General features: G+C 36.1%; 1 protein-coding gene across 2 annotated transcripts in view; it reads left to right on the top strand.

The window, feature by feature from the left end:
* NTRK2 (neurotrophic receptor tyrosine kinase 2) overlaps positions 1 to 24296 on the top strand; it is a 428347-nt gene that overhangs the window by 50854 nt on the left and 353197 nt on the right. For both annotated transcript variants that reach the window (XM_069105060.1, XM_069105064.1), the window contains exons 2-4: positions 15535 to 15609; positions 15710 to 15781; positions 23561 to 23629. In XM_069105060.1, coding sequence (XP_068961161.1) covers positions 15535 to 15609; positions 15710 to 15781; positions 23561 to 23629 — 216 coding nt within the window. The remainder of the gene's footprint in view (positions 1 to 15534; positions 15610 to 15709; positions 15782 to 23560; positions 23630 to 24296) is intronic.

Here is a 24296-nt window from a genome sequence, read left to right as displayed (position 1 = left end):
TCACTATTCCCCTCCAAACATGTAAGATTGAGCAGAGCACTCCCACCTCCATTTTGCTTGCGTTGCCGTGAGATGTGGAAAAGATTTGGCTAAGGATTGGTGTTACTTCTCTTGCTTTCAGGTGGTTTTCCTTTGGGTTCATGTTAGTAGTTTAAAAAAAGATTAAGCTAGATTAGAGTGCTGCCCACAGAGAATTGAGGTTTGACTCTGTGGGGGACCCCCAACATCATTTTCAGCTGACTGCTCCTAAGCTGCCTTGAGGCCCCTTGGCATCATCTGCCTGGCCTTGGGTCACACCAGCCATTTCTTTGGTCAGAAACAGCCCTGGGGTCTTATTTAGCCCAGTAGGATTGGCCAAAATCTCACTATGATTCTTGTTGAAAAAGACCACTCAAGTTGCCTTACATGTCATTCGGGCTGGTGGCATGACCCCTGACCTTATGACCCATGACCCATAAGCCTTAGCTTTTCCTCAGACTCCACTTTCCCAAAAAGACAGCCTTCAAATGCTACTTCCTGTTTAGACTGGATTGTGTTGGTTTGTGGTACTAATCTGGGGAAAGCCCATTGTGCTCCCCTGTAGGAACAGCAGAACAGATTTACTTGTTTGGCTTCTTGAGGGCCTTTAGAGTCTCCCACCCAGAGAGAATCGGTTTGTGTTGTGTTGCCCAAACTAGTCAATTAAAAAAAAAACATTCAAAAAAAATCCTTATTCTGAATTTCACAAACACTAAAAACATGAACATTTCCCTATATAAAGAAAAACAGAAAAAAATATTGTCTATGAAACAATAAATCTCTATTATGTACGACATACTATTTCAAAGTATGTAATCAGTTCAGCACATTAGTTCCAAAGTTGTCTGTCTCCCTCAGAATTTCTTTGTTTTCTTCTTTGCTTTGCTTTTTGAAGGTTCACTAGCACTAGGAACTCAAACACATTTATACCATAGGTGTTTGTTAGATTCCTTTCTTTTCTTAATTTTGTGAACAGTTTATGTAATATTGGAGTCAATTATCCTTTGAATGTTTGGTAGAATTTGATTGCAAATCCAGCTGGCCCTGAGATTTTCTTCTTTTGGGAGTTCATATTTTGGATTGTTTGATTTCTTCTTCTGGTGCTGTATTACTTAAATTTCTGGGTTTTATTAATCTGAGTATGTGATATTTTATTAATGTGCATTCATTCCATTTAAGTTATCACTTTGTTGGCATATCATTTGGGGCAATATAGTTTTTAATAGTTTCCTTTAGTTCTTCTTTATTTGTCATGAACTCTCTTTTTTTCATATTGGCAATATAATTTCCCTTTTCCTTTTAACAACTAGACTAGCTTTTGGTTTGTATATTTTCTGAGTTTCTTTTTTTTAAATATATGTACTAGTTTGGTGGTGAATTCAGTGTTTTCTTTGCTTTTGCCTCTGTTAATCTTTTCTCTGATTTTTGGTTTTTTTGCTTTTCTTTTCTAGTTGGATGGCAAGTCATTGATTTGTCTTTTTTTGTTGATGAAAGTGTATACACATGTATGTTTGTTTGTATATACATATGTGTATGCATACACACATGTGTGTTTCTGTGTGTAGGTATAGTCCCCTAAGGACCACTTTGACTATTGCAAGAATTTTAATATGTTTTCTAATTGTTGTTAATTTTCTTTGAAGAAATTCTCTTATTTTTATGATTTGTTCTTTGATCTACGAAATTCTTAAGGACTATTTGATTTTTGTTTATATTTTTGTACTTTCTTCAAGATAATTATATTTTAGTTGCTTTGTGCCAGTGTAAGATGTTTAATATTTCTGACTTTTTTTTTGCCCTAGCATACGGTCAATTTTTGCATGTGCCACATGCATCTGAGAAATATGTACACTTTCTATTCCCATTTGGAAATCACCAGGGATGTATCATTTCTAATTTTTTCTAACATTTAATTCAACTCTATGACTTCTTTCTACTGATCATAAATTCTACTTTAGCTCTTTTCTCTAACTCTGGATCAGTCCTTCATCTTTCAATTCTGTTTCTCGTAACTGATATATTGTTGGATTTTACTTTCTATTCCATTCTGCTTATACTTTACATTTTACAAATAAGTTCATCCTATTCATGTCCACAGTTATTCTTAATTGTGGATTACACTTATACTTAAACCTCTCTTTGTTCATATCTCTTCTACAAAGAATTGTCCATGCCTAACTCTTTACAAAGAAAAAGATGAAAGAGTAATGTAATCGTAACTAGTAACTGAAGAAATATACTTCCACTCACTGCCTCTTCTCATACCCTGATGAGCTGTTCTTACCCTTTCTCTTTTTCCTTTTAATCCTCATTAACAATTCATTTCACAAAGTTGAAGTTTGTTTTTCTTGTGACTATTCTCTCTCTAACTCTATCCTCCTTACCCCTTCCTATTGAATTTAATGTATTTCTGCAACAGAATCTTAAATAAAACATGTGTGTTTAACCCTCCTTTACCTAGTTCAGATGAGAATGAGATTTGTGTAATTTCTGATTCCTCCACCATTCTTCTATGTATAATTTTCTTCTCAAGAACCCTATGAGAACTAGAAATTTTAATCTCCTTTTTCCTCCTTCCCTCATATATTCCTCTTCCTTATATGTATTTCCCCTTTTAAGACACTCAAAACAAAACAAGGTCCTCTGTCTTAATTCTCCCTCTGGTTCTTGAAGACATTAGGGTTCTTCACAGACAATTGTTTCTTCAACTCTAGTTTGAATGTCAGTGCCTAATCAGCATATAATTCCTTCTTGTTGCTCAGATATATTTACTGTTGTAGCTTTTCTTGGTTCCTGTGCTTGAATTTTAAAGTTTCCACTCAGCTTTCCTCTTTTTCACTTTTTTTTTGAATTTTTGAAAGTCTTCTATGACATTAAAGATCCTTGTTTATCCTGTAGTGTTGTATTTAGTCTTGTAGGGTAAATTATTCTTGGTTGTAAACTTTTATCTTCTTTTGGAATATTGTGTTCTAACTTTTTTTTTATCATTGTAGTAGTAGCTACCAACCCTTATGTGATTCTGACTGTGCTTCTTTCATGTCCTAAGATTTTTTTTTTATCATTATAGTAATAGCTGCTAATTCACCAATTTTTCCTTTGACCTGGAAGCTCTAAATTTTAGCAGTAATATTTACTAGGAGTTTCCATCAAAATTTTTTAAAAAGAAGTTGACCAGTGGATTATTGCCCCTGCCCCCACTTTTGCTTTCTGTTCCAATAGATCTAGGGAGTTTCCATTTATTATTTCCTGAAATAATAACTTTTTTGTTTTTTTTGGAGGTTTTGAGATGCCATTTACTTACTAATTTTGGTTATGGCTTTCAGTGTTTGATGATTCTTAAGTTATCTTTCCTTGACCTGCTTTCCAGGTCAGCTCTTTTAAATAGTATATATTTTATATTTTCTTCTACCTTTTCAATTTTTGGATTTTGTTCTAATATTTCTATTTGTTCCATTCCAATTTTCAGGGAGTCTGTTACTCCAAAAAAATTTTACACCTTAAGTTCTAAACTATTTATTCTCTTTCCAGTTCTTTCCTTCAGAGTTCTTTTTTCACTTGTAAATGAACATTTACTCCCTTTATTTTTTTCCAGATCATCTTGAAGCGAAGCCACAATTCTCTCTGAGGCTTTGTAGTTGTTGAGTAGTTAATATTTTCTTGTAAATTTGTGTTTGGGGTGTCTTTGGATCCACAATCCATAGTATTTCTTTATATTGTTTGATATCTTGTTTATTCATATCTCTAGTACCTGATTTGGAACTTTGTGTTAGGGTCACAAATTCTGTACTCTTAGATAGGGTCATTAGACTTGAGTGTCCTGACCTTGGTTTCCTGGGTCCTTACTGCTGGCTTTCACTTCCTTCTGTCTCAGCTCTGAGTTCTGGCAGATTTCAGCTTTCCTCTCCCACCATTTTTCAGGTTTAGAACCTTGAGTTTTCTAGTATCTTTTGTAATGTCTGAGGTTTACTGGTGTGAACTTCCTTCTAGTATCCTTGGGGCTTTCCTGGCTAAGTACTGTTGGCATCCCACCCTGTATCTGTAAATATGTGGTCATATTATTGTGGGTTTTGACTCATCTTGGAACTTCCTCGTGTGAGAGCTACAGTCTCTAGAGAACTACAGTCTCTCCGTCTCTAAGTACAGAATGCTGTCAGCTTCAGGAGAGGCAGGATGATTTAGTATGAAGAATACTGGATTTGGAGTTAGATGACCTGGGCTTTGCCAGTTATTGTTTGCGTGACTGTGGACAAGTCCCTTTCTATGACTCATTTTCCTCATCTGTAAAATGAAGAAATTGGATTAGATGACTTCTAAAGTTCCTTCTGACTCTACAAAATCTGACTATCCATTATCTTCAATAGGAAGCTTTTCCTAAGTCCTCTTAATCCTAGTTCCTTCCCTTTGTTGATTATTTCTCATCTCTCCTGTATATAATTTGGTTGTAAATAGTTGTTTGCATATTGTCTCTCCCATTAGATTGTGAGTTTTTTGAGAGCAAGGACTGTCTTTTACCCTTCTTTACATTTGCAGCACAGTGCCTTGCACTTAGAGGTTTTAATACTAGTACATATTTAATACATGGTAGTTCTTAATAAATGTTTCAGTCCACTGATTCAGTGGACCATCTCTAGTCTACCCTAGCAAGCTTCTGGTTTATTTGTAAGTGCTTATGTTGACTTTCCTTGCAGGATCCCTTTTGCATAGACCCTTAGACTTTCTTTTTATAATGTTCTGAACTGGTTGCAGGAACTTAATAGAGTTTCTCCTTAAATTTCATGATCATTATTTGGTCTGGTGCTCCTTTTTGCATCTTTTCCAAAAGTACATTATTGTCCTTTGACACCATTAATGCAGTCATCTTTACTGGAACTCTACATGATTATCTTTTTAAAGAACACCTACATCATGGCTAAACTTTGGGAAGTAGGTCCTGACCAGCTCTCTCCCCACTTCCTCACTACATAGTCATTTGTCATCCACTCAGAATCACCTTTGCTAATTCAGTCATAGGATAGACATGGGAAGACTACACTGAATATTTAGTGAAAGGAAATCTATAGTATTGTCTGTGTATGATGTTGCTGATTGCATGAATATATTTATTTCTACAGAGAATCAGAGGTGATGGGTGGGGTTGCTTTGTTCTAGTATCCCACTTTTGTTAGAAGAGTAATTTAAATTAAAAGATTGAGGAGTAAGTCATTTTTTAAAGTAATATTTATTTGTTTTTAACATTCTTTTTTTTAGTTCTAGAGTCTTTTCCTTTGTCCCACCCTTTCCCCACCCATTGTGAAAGCAAATGAGATAATATCAGTTATGTTTGTAGAATCATGCAAAACATATTTCCATATTAGCCAATCACAAAATAAAAATAAAAAAGCAAGAAAATTATACTTCAGTTTGCACTCAGAATTCTTCAGTTCTCTCTCTGTAGGTGGATAGTATTTTTTCATCTTGAGTCCTTTGCAGTTGTCTTAGATCAGTATATTGATCAGAATAGCCAAGTTGTTAATAGTTGACCATCATTACTTTTATTGTGCACAATGATCTCCTGGTTCTTCTCACTTCATTTTTGCATTATTTCAGATATATTTCTGTACCCACCCCCCATCATTTCTCATAGCCGAATAGTTCTCCATTAAAATCATATGTCACAACCTGTCCAGCCATTCCCTAACTGATGAACATACCCACAATTTCCAATTCTTTGCCACTGCAAAAAGTGCTGCTAGAAATATTTTTGTACAAATAAATACTTTTCCTTTTTCTTTGATCTCTTTAGGATTCAGACTTAGTAGTGGTATTGCTAGATTAAAGGGTATGCACAGTTTTGCAGCAAATTGAGCATAGTTCCAGATTGTGGTTGGACTAGTTCATAACATCAACAACATTCATTAATGTGCCTATATAGTTCCAGATTGTGGTTGGACTAGTTCATAACATCAACAACATTCATTAATGTGCCTATTTTCCCTCATCCCTGCCGGCATTTGTCATTTTTTTTATAGGTGTGAGGTGGTAGCTCAGAATTATTTAATTTGACTTTCTCTAATCAACAGTGATTTAGAGCATTTTCATAACACTATGGATAGTTTTGTTTTCTTCATTTGAAAATGGCCTGTTCATATTCCTTGACCATTTATCAATTGTGGAATGGCTATTACTTTTATAAATTTGACTTAATTCTCAATATATTTGAAAAAAAATGAAGCATTTACATTTACCAGAGAAACCTGCTGTAATTTTTTTTATTATTTCATTGTCTATGGTACTTTTTTAAAGAAAAATGTAGTTTCTCTGATTATCACTTAATTATGTCTCTTTTTGCTTTTGCTTTATCTGAAATCATGATTGTTACCTCTACCTTTTTTTTGCTTCAGCTGCAGCATAATAGATTCTGCTCCAGCCCTTTATTTTTAACTCTGTGTGCATCTTTCTGTTTCACGTGTCTTTTGAATACAACATATTGTTAGAATCTGGTTTCTAATCCATTCTTCTATCTGTTTCCATTTTATGAGTTAACTCATCCCATTCATATTCACAGTTATTATTGACTGTGTATTTGCCTCCATCCTATTTTCTTCTGTTTATCTTTTTCTTTTTCCTTTTCTCTTATCTCTGCTCAAAAGTCTGTTTTGCTTCTTACTACTGCCCCCCTAAATCTGACCTCCTTTTTACCCACCCACCCCTGCTATATCTCTAATCCCCTTCCCCTATTTCCTTATTGAGTAAAATAGATTTCTATCCCTGAGTGTGTGTGTATGTGAATTCTCAATTTTGATGAGAGTGAGGTTTAAGCATTACCCATCCCATCCCCATTTCTCCCTTTACTATAAAAACTCTTCCTTGAATACCTCTTTTATGTGAGAAATTTTTTCAGATTCTTCCTTTCTCTCAGTGCATCCCTCTTTCTCACCACTATGGTTTTTTTAGAAATGTCATCCCACTATAATTGTCAAACACCCATGCCCTCTGTCTATGTAGACTCTTTCTAGTTTCCCTAATAATGATAAAGTTCTTAGGAGTTACATGTATCATCTTCCCATATAGGGATGTAAACAGTTTACTTTATTGAGTCTCTTATGATACCTTTTTATGAGCTTGGGTCTGCCTTACTAGTCATGTAATCCTAGGCAAACTCCTTTACTTGTCTGAGTCTGTTTCCATATCTGTAAAATGGGAAGAAAAAAAATACCTGTACCACTTACTATACAGAATTATTATGAAGTTCAAATGAAATGATATATGGAGAGTGCTTTGTAATCATAAAGTACTGTATAAATGCCTACTATAATTAATGTTGGTGTCCATATTGACCATACTCAAGCAATGAAAATTTTGACTTTGCTTGTATGATGTATAACAATTTGGTAATATCATTACAATTTGTTGTTCAAAACTGGCAATTCTGTTCCTAGCCCCAAGGATGTCATAGTGTCCGTCTTTGTTACCATGCTTAGAGATCTGGAGTCCTTCACTGCCTATTCCTATTGTTGGTATTATTTTCATGCATTATAGACCACAATGTTTATGTGGATATCCTTGTGGTTATTTATTTCTTCCTGTATCACTTTCCTCTGTTTATTATTTTTTTTCCAAAGAAGTGCCAAGATGCTCTTACCATACATCTTTGGAACTGTTCCTGACCAACATTTTACTTACTATTATCACACAACCAGAGGATTGAATAGAAGGAGTAACAGATGCCATAATTGTTCCACAAATGGCCAGTGGATACAGGATCCCACAATTGTTTTGTTCAGCCTACATGGAAGATATTACTATCTCTTCAAGTTGTTTCCTAAACTGAGAAGCTAAATCTAGCTTGGCTTTGTGGGAAAATTTCAGGCCTATATAGTAAACTTTTATGAACTAAGAAATGGAGAGAAATTGGATCAAAGACTTGGCTGATTGTTCTGTAGTGTTAGCACAGCAGGAAAGGCAACTCAATGAAACAATGAAGGAAGAGCCATATTTGTGGCAGTTGAGAACCTGGTGGTCTTGCCCACTGTAGGGCCACCTGCACTTAGCATATTTGTGTAGGAGAAGCAAGGGGAACATTGCTGGTGGAACTGTTATATACAGTCCCCTTCTGGCATTCTTTTAAGAGTGAGAGGAGTTCCCAATGGCACTGATTGAGCAGATAGCTTCCTGAAGTTATAAGTTCATCAAATTGGCTTTCTTTCTTAAATGGAACCCCAACAAGGGCAAAAGTTCTGGGGCATTAGTAATAATAACAATACTAATTCCTTCATGCCTTGGTGCTGTTCTTTCATTGCCCTGCTATGTTAACATAAGGCAGGATGTACCAGTGTTTTCCCAAGCTGTTCCCCCATCAGAAAATAGAAGGGAATATCGTAGAGGGAGGCAGAAGAATAGCTTTAATAGTTTGCCTCTGCAAACATGCTAGTTAAGGAGATTGCAACCAGTAATTATTTTTAAAAATTATTTATTTTAAACTTAAATAGAAAATGAGAAAAGAAAAAAAGCATTGCCATGTACACAGTAGAATGTAAGAAAGGATTCAAAATATACAGCAATAAATTTCCATTTCAAGAAAGCCTGTATGATAAATACTTCACATTATGTTCAGAGCTGCCTAGTTTTTCTTTGCTTTCTTGTGAGTTTTCTTTTATCCTCTGCTGTCCACTTTTTCCTTTGCTCTTTTTTTCTCCCTTCCTTCCCCCTCCCCCAAGAAGGCTACAACTAAGCATATCTATAAGTATACATACATGTGTGTGCATGTATGTTCATGTTTATGTAGATATGTATATACACATGCACATTCATACACCTGTTTACTTAAACACATACACAGATATACAATCATATATACATACACATACAAATATATACCCATGCCTACATACACTTACATATACTTAGATATCTATAATCATCCTCATTTATAGACATATACATTCATTTGCATCTATGTAAGACCTTACTATACTTGTTTCTCCTCTATTCCTCTGAGGGTGGGTTACCTCTTTCTTTCTTCATAACTCCGAGTCTTTCCCTATTTTTCTAAGTTCACCAGCTCATCATTTTCTATACCACAGCAATAGTCCAACCTTATACTATCTACCAAGAAGTCTTTATTAAGTACCTACTATGTACTAGGCCCTGGGGATACAAATACAAAGAATAAAACAATGCCTACTTCAAGGAGCTTTCCATTCTTGTGTCTGTACTTTCTAATATGTTCAGCACTTTCAGAATTTTAATTCAGGAATTTAGAGGAATACACAGTTATTTTTCAAATTGAATCTTATTCAACAAGCATTTATTAAGCATCTACTATATGTCAGGCATTATTAGATTTGAGGGACACAGTGATAAAATGAAAAATTTATCCCTGCCATCAAGGATCGTGTCTTTTTTTAGTGGATTATCACATGTTGACTGATAAGTATATATCAAGGACCAGGAAAGGCTATATATTGGAGGTAACACATAAGCTGAGCCCTGAAAGAAGGGATTCTAAGAGGAAGAAATGAGGAGCAGTGGGGGAAAGCATAGAGATAGGAGATGGAACACAAAGCCAGTTTGGTTGGACCTGAAAGTAGGTGAAAGGGAGTAATGCAGGATTACCCTGGAAAGATAGACTGGTCCATATTTGGAAGGAATTTAAATGCCAAGCTGAGGGCTCTGTATTTTATCCTACAGGTAATAGGGAGTCACTGAAGGCTCTTGGGTTGGAACATAATTAGACATGCTTTCGGAAGATTATTTTTTGGAAACATATTGTTTTTACAGTGTGCATGTGTGTATACTTGTGTGTGTCTGTGCACACACACATATACTTTTAAAAATTACATACTAAAAATCTCCATTCTACAATGAAAACAGATCAATTCTAGCAATTCAGTATGTGACTCTAGAATGCATACATCTCATTTCCTTCTACCTCCTCATTATTATAATTGTTCACCTCATTGCTCATTTTACATTGATATAGCACCATAAAATGTACAATGTTTTCTCATAATAATCTCATGAAGTAGGAAGCATAAGTGTTCTCTTCTCCATCCAGTGAACCAAAGCTTTGCCTTACATTGGTTTCACTGTAACTGCATTTTCTCTTGCGAATCTCTTAGAGTATATCTATTTTTTGAGATTTTTCCTGGAAACATCAGAATTTGGCCCCTGTCTAGGTTGCCACATATGAAAGTAAAAAGAATCCTCACTTCCCAGTTATTGAGAAGAAGTTAATGAGGCACTGACTATGGAATGGACTTTATTTAATGGAATAGACTTTATTTAACAGCTAGGTGGTACACACTAGAGAGTACCAAGCTTGGAGTCAGGAAGACTCATCTTCATGAATTCAAATCTGCCCTCAGACATCTACTAACTATGTGACTTTGGGCAAGTTGTTTAACTCTGTTTGCCTCAGTTTCCCCATATGTAAAATGAGCTGGAGAAGAAAATGGCAAACCACTCCAGTATCTTTGCCAAGAAAACCTCAAATGGGATCATAAAGAGTTGGACACAAATTATTTAACCTAACAAAAAAATCACCTGCATGAGTTGGATCTGAGCCCGTAAGCCATCAAGACAACTTCTGTTTCTCTAGTGGGGGATGGAGGGATCTCCATCTTCCCCACAAAGTAATGTAGTCCTCTAGACTTATATAGAAATACTTTAGATTCTCCTCTCCCTCTAAAGGAGAAAGAAGATAGGTCGGCTAGAGTATAAACACAACCACTTTGCAGTGAGTACCACAGCTTTGGGACTTTTTAATAGTTTTCCAGACTTACAGTACCACCCTGGGTGAGTCCCCCCCCCCCCACACACAAAGCAAGAGGATAGACTTGGAGTTAAAAGAGTTGACCTCTGCTTCCTTGTACTTTAGTAGCAACTTCTTCCTTTTTCAAAATAATAAACAGGTCTTAAGAGAGATCCTAGCTTAGTTACAGTCCTGATTTACAAAGAAGGTAAACACTTTCATTTAACAAATAAACTAAATGAAATTAATGTGCTATTCCTTAATATACAAAGATGATCCAGTTGATCTATAGTAAGTACAGGATGAATGTGCAGAAAACCACAGAATCTCAGAGTTAAAAAAGGACCTCAGAGGACATATCCACCAAGACAAGGGGTTATTTATATTTTGCTTAAAGACCTCCCATAAGGAGGAATCCACTTCCTCTTGAGACAAGCCATTCTACTTTTGGATCACCCTAATTGTTAGAAAATTCTTCTATACCACAAGCCTAAATGGATTTTCTTTGCTATTTTTACTTAGTCCTCCAACTTCTGCCCTCTGGGACAGTTTGTATCAATTCAACACATAGTTGTCTTTCATTGAATATAATGGAATACTGCTGTGCTGTAAGAAAGGATGCAAGAGATGGTTTCATTAAAACTTGGGGAGACTTTTATGAACTGATGAGGAGTGAAGTGAGCAAGGACAGAAGACAATTTATACCATAACAACATTGTAAAAATGACCAACTCTGAAAGACTAATCCCTCTTATTTCTAATGGCACACATTTTTAAATTTATTAGCAGGGAGTAAAGGGCAGAAAGGAGAAGCTAGGTAACTCCTGAAGGTGTAAGATGTGTGGTGGGGTGCAATGTGGAGTGCTTTTTGACTCTACGTTTTATAAATTTGCATATTTTATTTGCTAGAAAATTTTATTTTCCATGACCTTCAGGTATTATTTTGTGATGAGTCAAGTTATATTTAGGTTTAGGAGTGTTGAGGAGTATAGGAATATTTTTGAATCTTTCTTAGGGTGGGAAAATGCTTTATCCTGATTCAATTGGCCATAAAGGAAATTTGAGAACACATAGGAGGTTTCACAAAAGAAATAGACAGGCCAGAAATAGTTAAAGTGATAGGTATTCATTTGGGCACATAAGTGTAAGTCCAAGGCCCAACTTGATTCACAAAAGGTACAGGGTTAAGGGTAAGGACAATTAAGGCTATTACCACTAACATCAGTGGAATTTAAGGCTTTAGTAGAAGGAAGAAAGGGAGGAAGAAATATAAGTAAACGAACAAAAGCATTTCACAAAATTAATGGACCTATGGATGCAATTTTTGTCAGTCAGTGAACATTTATTAAGCACCTACTGTTTGCCAAGCATTGTACTAAGTACTGAGAATACAAACAAAGGTAGAAGATAGTGCCTCTCGTACAATCGGGAGGCATTGAATAAACATAAGAGGGCATTGGAAGCCCCCCATAAAGAAAGAAGATAAGAAAATTTTGAAAAAATGTTCATACATGTTTCACCTGTTGTGTAACAGAGTTAAAGTCACAGTGATTACATTATTTTCCAATAAACACATAAAATGCAAGTCATAGTCAATCAGTGGTCAAGTCTGCCAACAGGTCTTAACAAACAAGTGTTGATAGGCGAGTGTGTTGCTCATTGCTGGGAAGTCCAGAATGCATTGGCAGGAATATGTGTGTGTAATGACTTGTTCACAATGTGATACTTTACAGTTACATGATGCAATAGTATGTCATCAGAATTTCAATGCAAGAAAAAACTCTACAAATTTACAATAAATTATTAAATTTAAAATGCATAATTAAAAAATAGATTATATATTTTTGAAATGATGCAAATTAAAAAGAATAAACCATTAAAGGGTTAAAGAAAGTAGGTTTCCAGGGAGGCACTAAGTAATTTTTTTTTAAAGGGAGTGGTAGACCAAATAAATTTGGGAACCTCTATTTTAAGCAGTAATTCAGAACTACAGACTGTGGACCCAGTGGAATTTTCTTAGGACTACACCAAAAATAAAAACAAAACTAACTAAAAGATTCAGCTAGAAATAGGACTCAGGTTAGATCTCCTGTTTAGGAATATAATCTGTAGCTATTGCGCCAGATGGCTATATGGTATACAGGTACAATGAGAAAATTATCTTACCTATTTCCCTTATAGATGTCAGCTTCCTAATGATAAAAATAGGAATAATGAAAAATATATGAATAATGATAATGAATAATGAAAAATATATGAAAAATAATGAAAAAATATTCTATGTATTCAAAAGCTAATGAGGGAGGTAGGCATTCTCAGTTTCTATAGACTGGGATATTTCTCAACTAAGTGTTAGGGCCTCTCTAAGGACCATAGCTAATTAGGGCAGGGCTGTGTAATATTTGATGTTTCAGATTCTATTGTCAAAACTTAATCCTTCTAGTTAACCAAAGACTTTGATCTCCATTAAAAAGTTCCAAGAGGGAAAAATTTATTTTTTATTTTTTTTAAAAGCAATCAGGGTTAAGTAACTTGCTCAAGGTTACACGGCCAGTTATTTCTGGGTGTGGTGCTGAGTATCTGAGCCCAGGATTCAATCTCCAGGTCATGCTGACACTGGAGCCAGTGCTCTTACTCGCTGTGCTACCTGGCCACCCCAAGAGGGAAAAATTTTAAGGTGTCATTATTTATTTATTTATTCCTTAGTGAAAATTAAGAAAATTATGAGGACAGATTTTGACATGGAGTGAAAGTGAAAATGCCTGAACTTTCTGGGAGGAAAGAAAAGAGATACCAAGAAAGGGGAGGGACAGTGAGAATATTTTCTTTCCTAGTGGGATTTCTGCAAGTAATATTTACTAGATATCTATTCAAAGTTTTGTACCAGATACTATGGGATCACCAAGAATAATTTTAGTAGGTGATATGAGGCATACAGAAACAATTATAACATAAAACATTTGTGTGATGTGTCATCTTAGTGCTACAGAACCTCAGAGGACAATATTTTGACAGAACTGTGTACCTGTTATATCCCTTAGTAGAACATAAACCTCTTGAGGACAGGAACTGTTTCATTTATATCATTGTACCACCTAGCTCCTGGCATATTTCTTTATGTACAATAGGAGCTCAATAAATTTTTGCTGAATTGAAAGATCACTCTTGTCTTCAGTGGTCAGGGTAGGCTTCATGGAGAAACTCAAGAGTCCTATGGGATTTCCAGTTGGTAGAAACCTTAGAGAGGATCATTTCCAACTGCCTAATTTTACAAGTCAGGAAACTGAGACAGAGATTAAGAGACCTATCCCACATCACATAGATCATTGTGAGCAGGAGAGACTGGATTTAACCCCAGGTCTGATTCTAAATCTCTGTGCCATCATAGATCACAGAACTAAAGTTGGAAGAAACTTTGTAGGTCATTGAGTCTAGTCCCCTCATTTTGTAGTTGAGGAAATGGAAGCCCAGGGTAGGTAAATTATTTAGTCAAAGTCAGAGATAGGCAGTAAATGACAGATCCCAGTTCCTAGCGTATAACTTGAGCAGGCTTTTTCTATAGAATTTTAAATTATTTTCCTTGTTAAAGTAGTTTACCACTGGCTCTAAAACTTTTTAGAGCCAAATGTATATTGGGCATCCTGATGCTGCTTTAAACATATCTTATAGTATGCTAATAACAATAACTTATTGGGATAACAATGATTTATAAGAATATGAATCACATTATAAGAAATCATTATAAATTTTTCTTTTATACCTAAAAAATATTCTATTTATTCAAAAGCTAGAGTTGCAGTTCAGTTCGATTTAACAAAGCATTTATTAAGTACTTATTATGTATGCAGCACTGTGTTGCATAGAAGACAAAGGTAAAAATGACAAGAGTGTATTTGCATTCTATCCAATAAAGGAAAATAAATAAATGAAAACAAATAAATAAATGAAAATAATGCATTCATTTGGTTATATTGACAAGGTTAGTATTTTACTAGGAGATAGGGAAGGTAATAAATATTTATATAAAGCTACTGTCTGCCAGGTACTGTGTGCTATCTCATTTGGAGTGTCCTTTTAGCTTCTGTGATGAGAACAAGTGGCTAACTGTGGTGCCTTTGAGACAGGACTAGTGGTTGTATATAGTGTGTGTGCGTGCATGGGTATGTATGTGTGTTTGCATACATGCAATATATGTGTATGTACACATGCAATACATATCAGAATGTTGTATATGCCTAATACACATGCATGTGGATACGTATGTCTGTGCATGCTCATATGTATTACATATATTGTAAACATACGTTTATTGTTTCTTATGGCTTCTCAGTACCTTAAGATGTAATGTAAGCCTGAGGAGTGAGCTCAGAAATTCGAAGAATAACTTCCTGGTAATTGTGCCTCCTTGGAATTTTCAATGTGTTTGTCCAGATTCTGATTATTTAATCATTCACACTATTTCCTTCCTAATTAATTAAAAACATTCACCTAACATAAAGTGCCTCCTTTGGGTAAGTGTGATGCACTTGAGTGGCAATGGTGGAGAGATAAAGATAAATCTGACCAAGTTCCTGCCCTCAGGGAATTTACAGTCTAGCAACATGGGGGTAGTGTAGTTGCAGAAGGCCTGCCAGCTCTGGAGAATTTGAATGGAAAACTTGCTTCTTTCTCTTCTTGCTTACTTTTGTATTGTAGCTAAAGAAATTTGGACAAGTCATTTGAAATGACAAAAAACAAACAAACAAACTACTAATCTAGAAATGTATCTCTGTATTTTGTTACAGTTATATTGCAAAACAGCCGAGGTTAGAGTCCCTCACTGAAGATGACCTGGAAGGATACGTGGGGCTGAAAAATCTGTGAGTGCTCAAATTGCCACATTCTGTCTCAGATTTTTGTTTTGTTTTGTTGTAATTTATTTTCATTGGATCCTGATACTTGTGCAATTTGTTTCTGTAGAACGGTGGTGGAATCAGGACTGAGAATGGTGGCCCATCAGGCCTTTCTGAAAAATCCCAACCTACAATATATGTGAGTAAAAGCTAATTCTCTTGCTTTCTGGGATATGGCAGATAAAACTGTTCTCTAGTCTATGTTTTCTTTTCTCCCAATCAAGACCTTAAAACTTTTTTTTTTGGAAAAGATTAGCATAACTGTGATAATGACCTACAAGCATCTGCTCTTATTTCATTATATTTTGGGGAACATACTAGAAGGGCATTAGACGCAGCCTGTTTATTCTCCTTCTTGAACTTCTGGGTCATTTCCATGTTGTACTGAGCTGAGGCCAATTGGCAGAGTCTCATGTGAAAGCTGTTTCCCAATAGAGACTCCTTGATTCTTTTTCTCTGGAATCTTTATGTGTTCCTTGGAAGAAATTAGACTTTTTGCATTGGGGAAGAAATGAACTTGGCACATTTCCTAACACTAACGGTCATTCCTCTGCACTGGACTTTTCACAACTACCTTTATTTTCTTAGAACCACCTGTAGTGCATTGATAAAAGAGGGATGGGGGGAGAATCAACCAGCAGGCAGGGAGAAGGCTTAGAGACTCATTAATAAGATGGAATGCTTTAGCTAAGTCAAGCTGATGTAGCTAACTGTAGTGAAATAGAAGAATAGAAAATGGAAGCTATTAGCAGGGTGTTTACTGCCTGTTTCTGTGAGATGATGGCCTAGTGTCAATAAGTTATTGCTTACCCCAAGAAGTTTCCTTAGTAATGCAGAGATTCTCCCCCTATGACTAGACTGAAAAGGCCTCTTCCCTTTAGAAAACTTCCTCTTACCACATCTGGGTTTTCACAGTGGCAGCAAAATGGTATTTTCACAGGGTTGCTTCTAATGATACTTCTTGACCCTCATTTCTAATTTTCCCTCTTGTGCCTTTGTCAAATTATTTTTGGAAGGTGAATGAATATAGGTCAAATTAAGTTTATGCCATGCAGATAACTAACATATCAGATCCTTGCCTTTATTTTTTTTCATCCAGACCTGTGATTTTATTGATGTAGGGTAGTGATGTCAAGCACAAATAGAAATGGGAGTCACTAAATCATACATAAAGTCCCCTAAGGGTCACAAATTGAATAAGAAAACCACATATTGATGTTATGTATGGTTTTTTTTGTATTTTATATATTTTGTTAAATATTTTAACAAAATATTTAATATTTCATTAAATATTTCCTAATTACAATTCCCAATCTGGTTTGGGACCACTCTGGAGTGCTTGGGTTCACATATTTGACAATTCGGGTGTAGGGAACCACCAAGGGAAGAAACTCCTTCTACCAAAGCAGAACAGTGAATGTTCTATAATTTATAGCTTTAGAGAGTTATCTGAACCCTGAGAGAATAAGTCAACTGCTCAGGGTCACACAGCTAATATTCCCAAAAGAGGATCTTGAACTTGGATCTTCCTGATTCAGGGTCCAGCGTTTAGGTCAAATTTAAGGGAGTAATACTTAGCATAGAGTTATTAAAGGAAGGCTGGAGGCTGAGTCACTTGCAGAGTAATCTCTTTTAGATTACATTGACCAAACGTTTTTTGGACATTTGCTTATTGTGCGACAACACTGATTTTTATAAAGCAAAGTATTGCCACTTCATTCATATTTTGTAGGAGTCACAGAAAATGACGCTCCTTTGAAAATGAAGTTTATAGCATTGATATATAAAATAGAAAGTAAACAGTAAGATAAGACCAAGGAACTTTATTAACACATTTCCTCTGAGTACTTTTTGGCAGCTGTTCTGCCATCAGTTTGCCTGTACACATCTGATGCCTGCGTAGGCCTTGGTAACATAAACAACAGATTAGCTGGATAGAAGGAAAAGTCAGAATGCTCTAATACAATCACTTAAGTGTAATTAATGGCCTAGATAGTTGGGTTCTGGCATTTTCATTACAACTGACCTTAGACCCAAATTACTCAACAGTGCCGTTTAACTAGCCGTTTTGCCACACACATCACTTTTTCTAGAGTAGTGATTCATAAGCTGAGATCTATAGCTAACAGTAGTGGGCTTATTCATTCTGCTGACCAGTCAAATCCCCTTACTGTCACAGGAATTGCAAGGGACTTTGGAGGTCATTGCATTTAACTGCCTCATTTTACAGATGTGGAAATGAGGCCTACAGAAGTAACATGGTTTGGTCTGGGACACATTAAGTATATGAGGCAGGATTCACACTCAGATCTTCCTGATTCTAAGCCTATCTTCCTGTTGTTATATTCTTTGGTTTAAACCTTATGATGATTAGTTACTACACACTGTATTTTTTTTGCAAAACAATTGGAATTAAGTGACTTGCCCAGGATTGCATAGCTAGTTACATATGTGTGTGTGTATATATGTATATATGTATGTATATATACATATGCATACATATATACACACGTACACATATTTTTTCCTTGGTAATAAATAGCAGAATGATTAGAGTAGTAAAATGTATTAGGTGGTTGCCTATACATGACTGAAATGAATCTAAAGACATACAACCCTTCAAAGAGTTCGAATTTTACAATGGAAGATTTAGATAAGACAGACATGTATCAAGCCCCCTAGAGTGCCAATATGTGGGACATTGAACGTTTGAAAAGTCACATGATTATTATTTTCTTCTTAAAGATGTGATCTTCTTGTCTCATTCAGGCTATAAGAGCAGTGGCTACTCATACACCAGATGCTAATTAATAACGGTTGATGTGGAAGCTTTAACCTGATCCATTTTGCCTCTTCTTGGGCAGTGTGGTGGCTATTTGTTCCCAGAGGATCACTGTATTTGTGGTTTAGTGAGGATACTTCATCAGCTTTAGTCCTAGTGAACCTCAGAATTCTCAACTCAAGTTACCCATTAGCTTCAGCCTCCCTCAGTAACAGGGATTACAGGCATGCACCAACATGCCCAGCTAGAGGATTGAATATACCACAGATTCACAGAATAAACTACAGATGTTCAACTTATAATAGTAATTATTTTCAATTACATAAAAAAGCAAGCAGCATTATTGTAAAAACACGAAAAAATGGTGGAAAGCATAACACATATAGATGATGCAAAAAGCTTTTCATAAAAATGAAGCCTACAAGTTTGGGAGAAGAGGAAGATTCATTTCAATCATGACTACACAGATCTTAGTAGCAACCTTTGACTTAGATGGCAGAGTAAAGACAAGTGGGTTGGCCTCCTCAGAATAGCAGGGGCCACAGAGGTCAGGGACAATTTCTTCTCTTTGTGCATCTCCAATGTTAATGTTGTTCTTGTTCATCCTTCATTCTCAAAGAGGACCAATGACATCAGGAGGGTGATGTTTTGACTTGCAAGTGAATTGGATTTAAGTGAGGCAGGGCTATGCAAAGTCATCAGCCTCAGTCTCTCTTCTAGGGTCATCAGAGTACAGTGGTAAGGTACATGTCAGTTTGACTGGAGATGGCCCCAGATGCAGTGGGAGACCTTGACCTTTTTAGGCTAAGGTCTTTCCCAGGTCTCAGTTTGCCTGAGACAACACTCATTTAGTGATTTAAGGCTAGGTAATAAATGAGGCAAAAGATAACTGAGTTTGCCTGCTCAAAAAAAAAACCCATCAAACTGGGAGAAGAAGATTCTCAGGATTTCTTGCCAGAACAGAAACAATTGCTATTCACACTCACTCAGAGCCATCAAAACCCAAACAATGACCAAGTAAAGCTTGGGCTGGGATGTGGTATTGGTCAATCAGTGAGAGCCAGAGTGATTCAGGTTTAAAACCTGGGCATGTAGTTCCATTTGATCCCAATGGGCTTTATCAAAGCCTGACTTTGCAAAATTCTGTTTCAAGAAATCATAAACGAAACTACATGGGGAAAAAAAGTTAATTTTCCCAGTTTTTTTTAAATGATAGAATAAATAGGTAGGGAAGAGGGGGGAAAACCTAGACCCCAAGCCCCAAGATATCTTGTGAGGTTTCAGCAATCAAAATTTGTATTCCTTTGGGTAGATCACCTGCATGTAAGAGTATGGTTCCACATGTGGACAGAGGGAGAAGGAGGAAAGAAGGAAAACAGGGAGGAAGGAAGGGAGGGAGGGATTATCTAACTGGAATGGTCAGTTGGGTCCCCAGTGGGGCAGCTACTACTACTTACATATTGTTGTTTATTCTTCATTCTCAAAGAGGACCAATGACATCTGAAAAGTGATGTTTTGACTTGCAGTTGAATTGGATTTAAGCAAGGCAGGGCTTTGAAAAGTCTTCTGCCACACTCTCTCCTCCAGAGTCATCTGAGCCATTGGCAAGACATAGGACAGGACCACTAGAGATGGCCCCAGATGCAATGGAAGATCTTAGTCTTTTAAAGCTAAGGTCTTTTCCAGGTCTCAGTCTGTCTGAGGCCCCAGTGTTTAATACAGTGTTATGAACATAGTAGGAACCTAAGAAATGATTGTTCAATTGAATTGGAGTCCTCATGCTACAAGTTGTACTACCATTACTGGATAATTTTGTAAGGTGATGTAGCTTGACACAGTTAGGGACAAATGTGCCCTTAAGAAACTTGTGCAGAAAATGATCTCTTCTACTTAACAGTAGAGGATCAATCAATAAACATTTTAATGACTGGGGATACAAAAAGAACTAAAAAGAGGGGTTGGGAAAGGCTTCCTGGAAAAGATGAGATTTTAGCTGAGTCTTAAAGGAAACCAGAGAAGCCAGTAGGTGGAGTTGAGAAGGGATAGCATTCTAGGCAGGGAAAATACCCAGAGCTAAAAACATGCACTTAAGACATCTCATTCCACATTATATCTCAAAGGATTACAAACTGGATTCTTCCCCACCCCTTTTCTACTCTCATGTTTGGCATATCACAGTAACGGGCCAGGGCATTTGTAGTCATGCTTACTTTCGGGATGGGGACATTGCATGTAGATAAGTTGATACATGCTCCTGGTCACTGAAATCCTTGCCAGAGCCCACAAGCTCAGGATAACTTAAGGGGTTGTGAATAAAGCTAGTGATCTTGTTTTAGAGAGATCTTTCAGAAGGTGCTAATTAATTAGCTCCTTAGTGTGTTTGTATAACTAAACAGTAAGAGGTTTATTGGTTTTTCTCTCTGTCTCTGTCTTTGTCTCTCCCTTTGCATTTCTCTCTTTCTGTCTTCCCTACCCCTTTTCTCTTTTGCTTTTGGCCATAAAAATAAGTATAGTTCATACAAGTCATATCACACTTTGGCCCATAACACTAATCTGCACTGTGCTTTTGGCAACTCTACAGAGTTCCTATTGCCTGGTGGCTTCTCAGCAGATAGTGAGAACTTTAGGAAAGAAACAGTCTTTCTCTCAGTCTCAGGGAGGGTCTATTTTTGGCAGAGGAAAAACAATTTTTGATGAAAATAAAAATGTCTCTGTCCTACAGATCAAGAAAAAGACAGACTTTTCAAGGTCATTTGGTCAAAGAAAAATTATTCTTAATTTTTTAAAAAGAAAGAAAAGTTTTACCTGCACCTATTTTGCAATTAAATTTTTTTTATTTAATGTAAATATTTCATGAACAATTTGGAGGGAGAAGATGCAAAGTCATCAGAAAGGATATATGCTAATGGGCTTGGTGGTAGTTCGAATAGTATAATCATAGAATTACATGGAAAGTGGACATACTACCATATTTTATCTGTGCAGCATCTGGACTTTTTATACATTTTTGTCTAGTGAATTATTTAAACTGCCATTTTCTTTATGCATCATGTGTAGAAGTGATCTGGCGAGGCAGTATCTTACTATTTGTGGACATAAACCACCTATTAGAGTCTATGTTTTATCACCTTGTAGGAAATTCATTATTCAGACACCATCTTCTAGAGAACAGTCTAATTTTACCCATAAAATACTAAGCCAATATCAGTGTCAATGATGGAATTTAGAGAGGTAAAAGACCCGGTGTCAGAAAGTTACTTGTCCCTGGAAATATTCAGGTAGAGGCTGGATGCCCACTTGGGGTAGACACTGTTCCTTGCAATAGGATGCACGTTGTACTGAGTTGAACAAGTCCTTCAAGGTCTCTTCCCAATCTAAGGGTCTAACAAGGTATTCAGCATTTCCATAATTCACCAAATTTTGTTCAAGAGACAGAAGCTAAGAAGTCAAATTTTTCTATTATAGATGATTGGATTGGATGTATGGCTATAGAGAGCTGACCTCACAGAACCTGGCTTCAAGGTCCTGACTCTGATCCATACTGGCTAGGTGACTCTGGGCAAGTCATTGCCCCAGATAACTTTCTAAGATGAAAAGGTGTAATATTTTTAGAGTAACTGTTTGTCAGGGGTGTGTTGGAGCCTGCTCAAACTGGTTCATAAGTCAATTGTTAAATTATCAATGTGAGCATTTACACCTGAAAATCAGCAAATGCCAAAAAAAAAAAAAATAGGGAATGCTTTATTGTTTTTCTGATTGCCTAAACTTAAGAAAGTGATGGAAACAGTTAATAATGCCTATTAATCCAGAAAGCTGGTTGTTAATATTTACCAGCACATCATTGGCATTCCTCTACAGTGGTTGAAAGAACATCTACATAGAAAGTTCCTTGTACTGATGAAGAACAGGTCTGATCCTTTTTCCAAACCAAAAAAAAAAAAAAAAATAGGGCTCTGGGCTATTTTAGTACAATATGACTTGATTTTTATAAACATTATTTGCTTATTTTTAGTTAATACTTAGATACATGCCCAGAGTCCTAAAATTTGGACATGTTTTATGTAAATCAAAACTTCAAATTCACATAGTAAATCAGCAGCCAAGGCTAGTGTTTCAAAATTCATCCCTCTGGGTCCTATGCCCTAATCATAGGAAATAATATCTAATGGAATAAAAATACCTTTGAAGGGAGTGTCCACATGATTTCAGTTATTTAGTATTTATCACAAAACCCTAATTTTTCATTTGATAATGGAATAATACTATTAGTGTCCATTGTCAAAAGAGCTTAGGAACAAATATGTGGCCAAGGACTTGTAGATTCATAAACTATTAGAGATGATCTAAGCTAGACTTTCTTTTTTGCTTTTTGGAGGACAATTGGGGTTAAGTGACTTGCCCAAGGTCACATGGCTAGTTATTTTTGTGTTAAGTGTCTGAGGCCACATTTGAACTCAGGTTCTCCTGACTCCAGGGCCGGTGCTCTATTCACTTTGCCACCTAGCCGCCCAAGGCTAGACTTTCTTAACCTTTCAAAAAATTTTTTTTGGTGTGTGTGTATGATGGACCCCTTTGGCATCAGTTTCTTATTTCCAAAATGAAGGAATTGGATCAGATGACTTCTGAAGCTCCTTCCAGATCTCAATTGAAGCTGCTATGATCTCCTTTTTTCCTTAGAGGCATGTGCCAAATTTAAGTAAAAACTTGGAAAAATTCTATGAAAAGAAGTACTATATAAGTTTTAAATATAAATGATGTTCCTAATTGTTAATATATTTAAATTTAGTTGATAAAGTATACTTTCTTTTAATTCTTCTCTTATTCCTTGAGGATTATTGCAGATATTCATTAGAGCATCTAAATGGTTTCTTTGCCTACCAAGGGGTAGAAAAGACATTAGGTATAAAAGAAAAGTTAAGACTAGCAAGGAATGTCAGCTTTTCCATACTAGTTGGATGGGATAAAAGGGAAACTTTATATATGCCCTTTGCAAATGAAATAAAGATTAGATTAGCGACCTGGAAACCATTTCAAACAATTAAATAAAACATTCTGAAATATCAAGATCTTGACACTTTAATCCTGAAATGCATTCATTGCTTTAAAATCACATTAAATTATTTTGATTTCTTTCAGCAATTTCACCAAGAACAAATTGACAAGTTTGTCTAGGAAGCATTTCCGTCATCTTTTCTTGACTGAGCTGTAAGTAATGACTTATTGTTTTGGAGGGGCTTTTTAAAAGGAGAGCTGCTTACATTGAGGGGGGGCATGGCAAGTGCCTTCATATAATTCTTGAACTGCAAGGCAACTAAGAAACCACATGTGAAGACACTGAGGGCTTGAGAAGCCAAATGACTTCATATTGTTAAGCAAACCATAATATAGGCCACTGATCAGTCTGCTTAGATTGTTGCAGGATCTCAGGCTCTTTAATACCTGTTCCCTGCACCTAAGCAAACTTTATTTCCCTATACCTCCCAGCTCCCCCTCCCTATTATACCTGGGGGCTACTAAGGTGAAAAACTGGTTAATGGCAATTTTTCCTGCATGGGTCTTGGTATAAATAGGTGTATACAATGAGATCTGTCTGGAGAACCCTGCTCACTATTGAGTATCTATAGTGGACCATGAAAGGATGCTGATTTCTTTTTCAAATCTTGAAGTTCTGGGCATATTTGTCCAAAGAACTCTCACTCTGTAGTATCTAGGAATTCAGCTAGTTATTCCTGGGGTTTTGGGTGTCTTGTTGTTGGGAGGGAACAATTGATGCTGTCCTAGGGTAAGGATCTTATATGCTGTGGGTACTATGAAAGTTGAGTCTCTTCACAGGCTCTGTTGGTTTATATATATTTTCAAGGACCAGAAAGAT

This window comes from Petaurus breviceps, unplaced genomic scaffold (assembly GCF_028583685.1).
Source record: "Petaurus breviceps papuanus isolate PSGF00001 unplaced genomic scaffold, PetGlider_PUasm1.0 138, whole genome shotgun sequence".
In the NCBI taxonomy this organism is placed as follows: domain Eukaryota; kingdom Metazoa; phylum Chordata; class Mammalia; order Diprotodontia; family Petauridae; genus Petaurus; species Petaurus breviceps.
This window is presented reverse-complemented; position numbering and strand designations above follow the sequence as displayed.